The sequence below is a fragment of the Plodia interpunctella genome, chromosome 16 (genome assembly GCF_027563975.2).
Source record: "Plodia interpunctella isolate USDA-ARS_2022_Savannah chromosome 16, ilPloInte3.2, whole genome shotgun sequence".
Lineage (NCBI taxonomy): Eukaryota > Metazoa > Arthropoda > Insecta > Lepidoptera > Pyralidae > Plodia > Plodia interpunctella.
The window spans coordinates 1,148,065-1,160,520 of NC_071309.1; the positions used below are offsets into that span (position 1 = coordinate 1,148,065).

Here is a 12,456-nt window from a genome sequence, read left to right on the forward strand (position 1 = left end):
AAATACGCAATTTTTCCTGACATAAGACTCTAGAGTAGTAACGCGAACTAAATTTATTTTTATTTTCATTATTAAGTATTATTACAACGCCTGCAACAAAGCGTAGGTTCAAATATCAATATCCTAATTTAAGTAATAAGATACATTTTATTAAAATCATCGTACTCGAACTCCCAGATATCATGCTACTTCAAAGTAAAAATATAAATCTTTCTTTGAATTAATCTGCTAAGGGACAGTTTAATACCTTTTCGATTTTTATGGAATGCTCTCAAATCGCTTTGAATGCAAAAAAGTGATTTATAAAATATCTACGCTTAAAAGATAAGTTTTAAACTAACTAATTTAGTTCAGTTTTTGCGCGTTGCGCGTTCTCGACGCGTGCAATTTTCGCAAAAGCCTGTAATCATGAGATGGATATATTTTTATGACCCGAATTCAATTCTCATTGAAAATGCTGTTGTTGCCAGGTCTGAACTGGTTACGGGTAGTATTAATAATTCGCACTCTTTTAGTGTTGGCGATAAATATGCCACTGTTATGAAGCATCGATAGTTCTATCGATAATTTTGACGATAAACTATTAATAAGAATATCGATGGTTTTGATACTATCGATACAGGGCATTAAAGTCGACAGTAACGATAGTTCTAGACTATTAATTGCTTTCTAACTGTCGATAATATTTGTTGTTTATTATTATTATAGACAGAGACGATTGGGGAGAGAAAAACGTGCGGAGGCCTTTGTCCAGCCACCAGCCACACAACACATTCAACAACGACAGCCTAGATAAAAGCATTCATTCGCAACATCGACAATTGAAAAAGATTTTAAAAATCGACAATCGATAGTTAAATTATCGATATTTTGACAACACTACGCCCTGTCAATATCCCTATTATCTTGCTCAGAAGCAGCTAATAGTATTACCCAATCAGCAATTCCCTTACGGTCTAAAGTAATGAGATGTTCACACCGAGTGATTGGGTTCGTATCAAAGCCTGTGACAATCATGTCCAAGGTCTTTGTTATAGCTTCCACGAGCTCCAACAATATAATTATGCAATTATGCATAGATTTTCTGTATTGATTATTCTATTTGTCGAAACGTCGTCGATATGTGTATATATGTGTCTTTCCGTTCCGTTCGGGGTTGTGACGCCGCAAAGCCCCGTTCGACGTAAAAATAATCTAATTCTGAAGATTCGGCTGTGATTTTACAAGCCTGACCTTACAGGCTTGGAGTCAACACTCTTCGGAAATGTTATTGTTGCCTAGGCTGTGTGTGCTTTAGTCACCTACGATATCCACGGGAAGATATTGGTCTTATTCTAGGGCGGATCCACACGTACACGTCTTTGTCGATACCACCTACGTATATTATGTTTTATAGTTTTATGATTTTTGCAAGAATTGATCCATTTCCTTTTCTCGGAAATATTTTGACGTAGAAATTTCGGAGATTTTCGAAGTTGTAGAATCATAGACACCATCATCAAAATTCAGTATTTTCTACATTGACCTCGGGCTTCATGGCGTCACAGCCCTGCTCGCATACAGGAACATGCGACGATGAAAGAGAGAATTTTCAATATTTAATTCACAAGTAGTTATGGTAACCCGCTGATCGCTCCGCTTCCATCTCCGCTACTCTAAGCCCGCACCAGTATAGTATAATATCGACTAGCATTAGTTCGGCTTCCCGCTGAATGCGATTCTCCGGTGAGAGAGTGTACATGTATTCCCATGGAGGATTGACGTTAAGCGTACCGGTTGTAAAATCACAGACATCATCATAAAAATTACTCAGTGTTTTTAAGCTGGCCCTGGGCGCGGCGTCACAGCGCCGAACGCAACCAGGAATATGAACCAGAAATACGATTTTTTATTCCTTAAATATACATACTTATAAAAAGTCTCATTTTATTTCAATGATTCAAAGATTCAAAACTCTTTATTTAATTTAGGATTAACATACATCGCTTGTTGATATCAAAAAATTGCTTAACGCCGACTTCCAAAACGCAGTTGAAGAAGAAAAGGCGTCACAAACTTCACTGCAGCCTTTTCACCAAAGATGCAATTAACAAATGTAGATATATCAAAACTAAGAGGACGAATCTACATTATTATTTAAAATGTCAAAATTTGAATAAACTAGTTGTTCGCCGCGAACTTAGGACCTTGCGAACACAAATTTTTTTTTTACAAACTTGTGAATATTTCAAAAACGACTGAACCGATTTTGATGCCGCACGATCTTATGTAGAATATGTCAATATAATTTATTGACATATTCTACATATCTTTTTAATTTCATCAAAATCAGAGCAACGGTTCGAAAGTTATCGCGTTACAAACATGTTAGATCTCGCTCGCTTCGCTCGCTCGCACACGTAAATAATGCGGCGATGAGATAGTTTTTAATATATCATTCACAATTTTTTAAAATCCGCTAATCGCTCCGCTTCTAACTCAACTACTCTAAGCGCGCACCCGTATAGTATCGACCAGAATTTGTTCGGCTTCGCGCTGAATGCGGTTCGTTAGTCAGAGAGCGTGCGTGCTCGTTGTTTGTTCCACACTTCTAAGGTAACATCAGATGGATTTGATTTGAAGTTTATGTTTTGCTCTTTATATTAGCTATATAAGCTATATTAGCTTGTTGAAAGTTGAGCGGTAGTTTCTACGTTTTGTTGTTTGCCGTTTTATGTGCCATTTATTTTTAACTAGCTTTTTCCCACGGCTTCGCCCGCATAAATTCCCCACGGGAACAGTTATTTTCTCCGGGATTAATTATAGCCTATGTCATTCTCCATACTTCAAAATATATTAGTGCAAAATTTCAAGAAGATTGGTTGGAATTTACTATAATAATTAGGAGCTGCTGCAGCTTGGTTGCAGCAAACTATGCCTCATCAAATTATTATTAGCGTATACTTTGATCGTTGGCGCTAACCCTAGAAGTACTGATCAGAATTGAAAAAACACAGCAATTTAAAATATAAAAAAAGACTCAGTACAGAAAATTAATACAGGTAAACCGTTTTGCGCACTAATTTGAATAGCACCTGATGGTAATTATAAATAGTATATAAGTAACTTTTCCTTTCACAATATTTTTTTCGACGAATGCATCTGTAAATTGACCAGAGGCTCAAGAGGAACTTTTAGGCGCTCTACGAATCGGTGTCATTAAAATTGGTGTGCAAAATAGCATATTTCGATATAGCGGTTTTTTTAACGGTGGCAAAAGAATAACTAATACCTAAGTTAAAAGTGCAGCAGTGTACACATATTATGTGAAGGCAAAAAGTAGGAAAGCGGGTCCTGGTTTCCGACGCTTAACGGCTGAGCAAGTACATATAGTGTTAATGTCACGTCTTTATTCCTTGCGGGGTAGACGTAACCCCTCCGTTCACATCTCCGAGTCAATATTAGATGAAATAATATTTGGTTCAGCGCCAGGTGGACGAGTTAGTTCTGTTTGTTCAACTCAAACAATGTGAGAATCTCTTGTTTGAGATGTGGGAGGGTTTTGTTTTAGTTCTGTAGTGTTCCGTTGTTGTATAAGTAAGTATATGTTGTAATTTTTATGGTACTTAGTAAGCTATATATATATATTTTTTATTTCAAGTAATCATACAACTCAGATTCATACAATTAATTTAGTAAAACACTTAGAAGCTATGTTAGTCAGTAAATTACTTAATTAAATTACATATTAATAAATAAAATAAATCGATTGCCGTGTCATAACCGCGTCAACCCGCTAGATATGGCACAGCAACGATTTACATAAGCGCTGTCCAGTCCTCTCCCGAACATGATCAGGATGCTGTTGTTGCCCCCGCGCACCCTGCGCACCAGGGACGCGCATCTCTTACGCAATGTCGCAAAGAAACAGTCTATGCGTGGTTCAGCGAACATCCCTGATGCACTAGAGCGAGGTAACCCCTGCCTGCATGTGTGCATTGTTGAATTGCACACGTAAGGCGTTATAAGCTCTATAAGTATAGTTGGCCCACAGGCTGCACGTGTATTGTATATATACTGTACAATACAAAGTTTTTGTTTTGTCTTTCTACCATCTTTTTGTTGTTGTTTTTTTTTTTTAATTGTTTTGCACACGTGTGCGATTGTGGCAAAAAAAACCTACTTCCTAATATTATAAACGCGAATGTTAATGATGTATATCCTTTGTTAACATTTAACGCAAAATCTACTGAACGAATTGTTATGTTATTTGCTACACTACTTGAATAACACATAGGGTACGTTTTATCTCGAAATTTCCACAGAAGCGAAGCCCCGGGGCGCAGCTAAATAAAGTTTATATCCCTCAGTCTTGCCTCGTACGACATCCATTTTTCGAGATGTTTTGGAGTGGTCCTGATGTGTTAACACATTCCACACACACAGATATAACCAATTATCATATAATACTTTAATTCGATAAATTTACATTTTAAACTTTCAATAAAATGAATGAAAAATCATAAATTCCAATGCGATGTAAAAAAATCCATTTGGCCTTCAAGTTCAACACTTTTTCAACTTTTGGTTCTGTCTACCCCGTAAGGGATGAAGACGTGATATCTGTATTTCTGTCCATAGAATTTGTAAACAGTATATAAAAAATAAAAAAGTCCTTCCATTTAGGTTGGTAGTAAGAAACCTTACGATGTCTTTGGCTAATAATAATCACATTATCACATTATAGCACCAATGAAGGATGACTCAACAATTTAATTATAAAAGAAGTGAGAAACACCAAAACGTGATACGTAAAATTAAAACAAATCTCTTTAACTTTACGAAGCCTAAATGTTTTTCTGTCTGAAAAAGTTGAATAAATTAAGTGTTTAATTTATAAGTATATAATATATAAGTATATAAGTACATAAGTATATAAGTATATAAGTATATATAAGTATATAAGTATATAAGTATATGAGTATATGAGTATATGAGTATATGAGTATATGAGTATATGAGTATATGAGTATATGAGTATATGAGTATATGAGTATATGAGTATATGAGTATATGAGTATATGAGTATATGAGTATATGAGTATATGAGTATATGAGTATATGAGTATATGAGTATATGAGTATATGAGTATATGAGTATATGAGTATATGAGTATATGAGTATATGAGTATATGAGTATATGAGTATATGAGTATATGAGTATATGAGTATATGAGTATATGAGTATATGAGTATATGAGTATATGAGTATATGAGTATATGAGTATATGAGTATATGAGTATATGAGTATATGAGTATATGAGTATATGAGTATATGAGTATATGAGTATATGAGTATATGAGTATATGAGTATATGAGTATATGAGTATATGAGTATATGAGTATATGAGTATATGAGTATATGAGTATATGAGTATATGAGTATATGAGTATATGAGTATATGAGTATATGAGTATATGAGTATATGAGTATATGAGTATATGAGTATATGAGTATATGAGTATATGAGTATATGAGTATATGAGTATATGAGTATATGAGTATATGAGTATATGAGTATATGAGTATATGAGTATATAAGTATATAAGTATATATGTGTATATATATACTAGCTTTTATCCGTGGCTTCGTCCGCGTTTACATTGTGCGTCCGTTCATAACTTATAATTAATATCTCGGTAAAGTCTTAAGCAACGTATCGCGATGAAACTTATATTAGAGTTTAAGTTGGACCGTCCAACATTAATCTGGGAAAACAACACCTAATTACATTTAGTAGATTTTACGTAATGCGCCGACAAACATACAGACAGACAGGAAGATGTACAGACATAAATTAAATAAAAAATTGTTGTGACCTCTGTTAATAAAGACCTCCCATAATTATTTGTAGGTACTTTAATTATATCTTCTATACAGTATAGTACAGATATAGCCCACTCACAATTTTAATGTATAAGTTTAAATGTCTTTGGGATTCAATCACGGGTGATGACTCGGCCATGTGAGGCTTGCCATGTCCCCATGGACATGGGTCCAACATGAAGAGACCTTATCTTAGGATCTTTGGTCTAAAATTTGATGGGGCACAATCCAAAGCATAGCCGCAAGCGCAGCGTGGAAATTTAACTATACTTACGACATTTTTTTCACAAAGCGCAAGACTATTATTAATTATAATTATGAATCAAATACTTTTTCTACTTCCTTTACAGCCGATATTAATTTGACGACCTCGGTGTCGCAGTGGTAAAGTGTTTGTCTCTGAACCAAAAGGTCCCGGGTTCGATCCCCGGTTGGGTCATGATGGAAAATGATCTTTTTCTGATTGGCCCGGGTCTTGGATGTTTATCTATATATGTATTTGTTAAAAATATAGTATCGTTGAGTTAGCATCCCATAACACAAGTCTCGAACTTACTTTGAGGCTAACTCAATCTGTGTGATTTGTCCTAACATATTTATTTAATTAAACCCAATTTAAAGTCGGCAAAAGGCGGTACAGGATACACCTATTTTTCTGATTGACCCGGGTCTTGGATGTTTATCTATACATGTATTTGTTATAAAATATAGTATCTAATATATTTATTTATTTAATTAAATTAAATTTAAGGTTAACTGATAAATCGTAATAGATTTTCATCTGAAAATCTTCAGTTTGCGGAAATCACTATAATCCAAATTGTCAGATGAAACATATTGAAGCCATTAAAATATTTTAATTACAGTAATGAAGAAAAACAGACATACTAACGGATCGGCAAAGAAAAAGGCGGTACAGGACACACCTGAAGCTAATCCAGATGATGACAAAAACATCGCAAACGTCGACTCTATAGATGACGAGGATCACGGATTTGGGGGATGGCTCCGGTATAAAATTATTTCATTTTAATTTCTCGTGTTCAAAGTTAGGCCCGATTCAGTGCGACGCGGATGTCGGCGATGGACGGTAAAATCATCCGCGTCGCACTGAATCAGGCCATAGACATTATGACTGGATGTAAGTCGCTATATTATAAGCTTTTGTTTAGTTTCACCTGTCCCGTTGTCTTGTCTGTAATCAAATCTTGCAAATCAGATTTCTCCTACTTCCAGTTTGTTGACCTACACAGGGTGAAAATTTCCCGTGTCGCTTTTAGTTTCCATGACAATGTATTATTATGAGATATAATACATTGTCATCGAAACCAAAGCTGATAATGCAGCCCGGATCGGCTCCAAACGAGGGAATTCCTCAACCTCGACATGGTTTTTTTGTCAGGCGTTAAATGCCATAAGATCTCTCTGACAACAATATAAGCTGCAGCAAAAATGACATTTTTGTAAAAAACTTGTTTAGATTTATAGATGTAAATTAAATTTAACGCTCCAGAGCTGAAACTAAAAATCTTCGTCTATGATTTTTTTGCAGAGGAACGTAAAATAAAATCTCATGCAAAAGTAACAATTGTTATTGTATTTTTTTATAGTTGCAGTATTTTATAAGATTATCAGTTATATTGTTAGATATTTTCAAGCGGTCAAAGTTGGATAATTTGTTTTATGTTTTGTCGATCTACGGGCAAAGTTGGAAGGAGTTGAGGCAGACTTTTGCCCAGCATTGGGAAGGAATAGAAAAATTAATCAATTAATTAAATTAAAATTATTTTTGACGGATAAATGTCTTACTCAACAAATGACTTTTAAATGACAATATGAGTTAGGGTGTAGTAATTATTGTGTCATATAAAATTACTGACAACATTGATCAATAGTAAGATCTAAATTTTTACCTGTGGTCCACAATAAAGATGATTTCATTCTGATTTTTGATAGATTAAATAAATTTGCCAAAATAACAGCAAAAAAAAGAAAAACGGATAAACTTATGGCATACTAACATTTCATAATTATTTCATAATTTATTTTTCAGATCAGCTGATGGCATGGAAACAATGAAGTTGTTTGTTATAGCTAACAGTATAGTTATTGTGACCACTTTGGCATATCCCCACGTGCAGACAATTTTCGAAATATTAGCTGACATGATTTATGGCACTGACGCTTTGTATTAAAACTATATTTGGAGCGATTGTATATTTAAAAATAAGCTTTTTGTACGTCTTTCTTTTAATCATTTTATGGTTAAATCCTCAGCCATAAAGCATTTGAGTACAGGATCCGCTTTCCTGCTGTTTCTTCTCCATTTAGCTGCAATTGGAATTATTAGTTACATCAGAAGTTACTCCATTTAAAACACCGTAGTCAATTTTAGGACGTTTAGATTATTTTTTTATTTAGAACAAATTTTGTAAAATTCCTCTCCGCTGCATAGTGTGAAAATTTAGTCTCTTTCCACTATCTGAAAAAATATGCAACGGTTTTTTTATACATAGTACAATTCTTGAGGAACATTTTGGTTTATAATTTATACTGGTTTTATCCTAAGACGGGACCGGCCGTTAGTTTTATAAATCACTGCATTTCCAATTAAATATAAAAAATTAGCAGCTATTTCTCATTAAGTGTTCTATTTTTAACTCCCCACGCAAAAAGAGGAGTTTATCTGTGTATCTGTGTACTTGTGTATCTGTCTGTGGCATCGTAGCTTCGATACGGATGAACCGATTTTATTTTTGTTTTTTTTTGTGTCATAGATAATTTTATCCCGTGTGTTCTTGCGCCGTGAAAATCTGTTCGGCCCTTCAAAAGTTGTAGCGAAATTAATATTGAAAGTTTTCTTTTTAATTTGTCTAACAAATAAACTTGTATGACAACATGTTTGGTTTCATATTTCGCTTATTGTTTTCTTTAAGTGTGATAGTATGGTATTCTGTATGTGTTTGGAATATGATATCCGATTATTTTAATAAGGAGTTTCATAGATTTTTATTTAATGACACTCATATTTTTGAAGATGAAATGTAATTAAATAATTTATAACAAAAATATGTTTCAATTTTTATTGACTTAATAATGACTTTGGGGTTTGATATTTTCAGATTATTCCACCATTTTGAGATCGAATATATATTTATCGTATATTTTCTACGAGCGTACAAAGCCGTGAGCAAAAACTGAATGCAAAGCTCACGGTTTTGTTACAAATATTCGTATAAAGCTTAGGTCTCACATCGTCAAGATAAGGCATAGTACCAAACAACAAACGGCTCAACTATATAATCTGTGACACTGCGTAGTATAATCAAGTGTGTGATTATTCAAACGTCCAAAGCAGAGCCCTCGAGGGCTGTCGGTCGCAGAGCGTGACGTGACGGAGTGTAGGTTTCCCGTTAGTTGCTCTTAGCGGTATCATATTAATTCACAAGTTTGTATTGTTCACACTAAGGGGAATGAATCGGTCAAAACTCGAAAACTCGTCATATGTGTACAAGTATATAAACAAATAAAAAATGTTTAACATATTTTTTGTCAATAACGTGACCGTTTTTTGACGATCGCGGTGGCGCAGTGGTAAAGTTCTTGCCACTGAACTTAGAGGTCCCGAGTTCGATCCCCGGTCGGGTCATGATGGAAAATGATCTTTTTCTGATTGGCCCGGGTCTTGGATGTTTATCTATTTATTAGTATTGGTTATAAAATATAGTATCGTTGAGTTAGTATCCCATAACACAAGTCTAGAACTTACTTTGGGGCTAGCTCAATCTGTGTGATTTGTCCTAATATATTTATTATTTATTTATTTTGAAATAATTTCAAAATGGCCGCGTCTTATTGTGTCTTTCAAAGAATTATGTGGCAAAAACGAAAAAGAACAAACTGAAACTATACAAAACAAAACTACATAAAAAAATACCTGCAACTTTGTACACAGCTACTATGAAAGGCGCACAGCTGTCACGTAAAGAAGCGGAGCCTATTACATTCAGTTAACTCATGGTTGAACCTCTTACCCCACTCGTCTGCCTCAGCCTCGCGTATGGTCATACAATTTTTGCACTAAGGCGTCTCCCTTTTATTTTAGCTTCATGACTGGTACCGTTCTAGGGCGAGACACATGGACTCGTCTAACATACTGTACTAGTTTAATGCATATTCCACAGTCAGTGTTTTAGATACAAAATGAATGGTGCTGGAATATTGCCAATGAATGAGGTTCCTGTGCGTATTGATTCTGTTGCTACCGGTGATGTTATTTATGACTTGGCAAAAGGGGAAGGAAAAATACGGATGATTATGTGGTTTAAATTATATTTTACTAGTTATTGCCCGCGGCTTCGCCAGCGTAAATTTTACAGCTTATTCTCCCGACATAAAAGGTACCCTATGTCCTTCTCCACATGTATACAAAATTTCAAGTTCACACAATACGCAGAAGTTTAACTTCAATCTGTATAATTCGTCGCTATATATTTAATACTATTCAGGATAAGATTACGGTTTTTGTAAGATACTTTTTCCTATATTCTTCTTATACTCTCTTCATAGTCGTATTCATTACGTGGAAAGAAACACACACAAGAAATTGTCTACTGTTGAATCAGAGCACGAAATTGAATTAAAAGTAGACACAACGATTATTTTTGTTTGTTACAACCGTAAATCACTACTTATGTACGGTACAAAGTAAATGCCGGCGTTTAGTTAGCCTTTTAGTGAAATTAGTTAAATAATTAGTTAACAGTTAACTGTCGGGAGTTCAAATAAATCGCTGTGCAGTGAATGGAATTGGTGATACAGTTGGTGCGGTAAAATACTGTAAACGTTTTCATCTTTGAATAATAATAACATTTGACTTAAAAGGTCTAAAGGTGAGTTGCAATCCTCAACTTACACTTTAACTTTAGCCGTCCGCCGTCGCTTAGACAAAATGGCGTACTTTGCTGTAATCTGCGCAGGTTAAAGTTAAAGATGACTATTGCAACCATAGATAAAAAAAATAGTTACAACCCACCCTAAATAATATAAAAGTAGAATGCAAAAGATCTCTGTGACGACAATAAAAGTTTGTGACAAAAATGATATTTTTTATAAAACGTCTAATTTTTTAATGAAGTAACATTATTTTAAAGTTTTTATTTAATTTGTTTTCATTCAACGTTTCTTTACTTGTAATATAATGGATCTCTATCCGACCAAGCCCATATAACAACTATAAAACTCAATCACCACTCCAGTCCGACTGTACTGTCGACTGCATTTGGCACAGAGCCAGCGTTGACAAAAAGCCTGCGTATCGATTCGTGTGACGTGACTAAACATTGGTTGCTAACTGTACGCCATTTTGTTGCACTTTTCGTAATGTCCTAACTACGCTCGGAACTTTAATCTTGTAACATGAGACTCGGGGTAAATAATATATCTAACATAAAAAACACAAACGATTATTAGAAAATATTATACTTTTACTATAAATTTTAATTACTTTCCAAAAATATAACTTAACCAATAGGGCCTTCGTTCTAGCCCCCTTATTAATAAAAACGTTATTCTCTAATAAGCGTCGGAATAGTTATTCTTTGTATTGTATCGTTCTTTCAATGTCAAATACTGAAAGGAGAGAGAGGGACAAAGTATAGAAAAGCTACTCCAATCCTAAAGAATGAATTAAATGTTTATTATTAAAGCGGTAGGTGTTTAAGGAAAGTATAGGAGCTCGAAAGCGTAAGAACTAAATATTGAATGCCATCAAAAACATTCTGTAAAAAACCCAAGTCTCGCAGCTCAGTTCTCGCAGCGCAGCCAAGTCGATCAATTGTATTTAGTCCCTACATAAGGGACGTACTGTCTTAAGTTATTACGTAAGTTATTATCATATCAATATGAAAAATCTTTTATGTTAATAAATAGATCGACTTGGCCATCAAAGAATTATTTTTTTATTAAGGTTGTTGTTAAGGTTGTTGTTAAGGTTGTTGTTAAGGTTGTTGTTAAGGTTGTTGTTAAGGTTGTTGTTAAGGTTGTTGTTAAGGTTGTTGTTAAGGTTGTTGTTAAGGTTGTTGTTAAGGTTGTTGTTAAGGTTGTTGTTAAGGTTGTTGTTAAGGTTGTTGTTAAGGTTGTTGTTAAGGTTGTTGTTAAGGTTGTTGTTAAGGTTGTTGTTAAGGTTGTTATTAAGGTTGTTATTAAGGTTGTTGTTAAGGTTGTTGTTAAGGTTGTTGTTAAGGTTGTTGTTAAGGTTGTTGTTAAGGTTGTTGTTAAGGTTGTTGTTAAGGTTGTTGTTAAGGTTGTTGTTAAGGTTGTTGTTAAGGTTGTTGTTAAGGTTGTTATTAAGGTTGTTGTTAAGGTTGTTGTTAAGGTTGTTGTTAAGGTTGTTATTAAGGTTGTTGTTAAGGTTGTTGTTAAGGTTGTTGTTAAGGTTGTTGTTAAGGTTGTTGTTAAGGTTGTTGTTAAGGTTGTTATTAAGGTTGTTGTTAAGGTTGTTGTTAAGGTTGTTGTTAAGGTTGTTGTTAAGGTTGTTGTTAAGGTTGTTATTAAGGTTGTTGTTAAGGTTGTTGTTAAGGTTGTT

General features: G+C 34.2%; 1 protein-coding gene across 2 annotated transcripts; it reads left to right on the forward strand.

Annotated features, from left to right (window-relative positions):
* The first annotated feature begins 2,524 nt into the window (after window positions 1-2,524).
* On the forward strand, window positions 2,525-8,939 carry Xport-A (exit protein of rhodopsin and TRP A). 2 transcript variants are annotated; one of them, XM_064436490.1, is made up of 3 exons: window positions 2,525-2,595; window positions 6,737-6,881; window positions 7,924-8,939. In XM_064436490.1, exons 2-3 carry the CDS (start codon window positions 6,739-6,741, stop codon window positions 8,063-8,065), a joined length of 285 nt encoding a protein of 94 aa, XP_064292560.1. In that variant the 5' UTR covers window positions 2,525-2,595; window positions 6,737-6,738; the 3' UTR covers window positions 8,066-8,939. The 2 variants fall into 2 exon arrangements, with proteins under 2 accessions (XP_064292560.1, XP_053612394.1); XM_053756419.2 differs by lacking the exon at window positions 2,525-2,595 and adding an exon at window positions 2,949-3,041.
* The last annotated feature ends 3,517 nt before the right edge of the window (window positions 8,940-12,456 follow it).

Bases quoted from the DNA above. Each gene is read 5' to 3' on its own strand.
- Xport-A (XM_064436490.1), top strand. From the start codon at position 6,739: ATGAAGAAAAACAGACATACTAACGGATCGGCAAAGAAAAAGGCGGTA. The intron at 6,882-7,923 runs GTATAAAATTAT...TTTATTTTTCAG, and splicing joins GGATTTGGGGGATGGCTCCG to ATCAGCTGATGGCATGGAAA.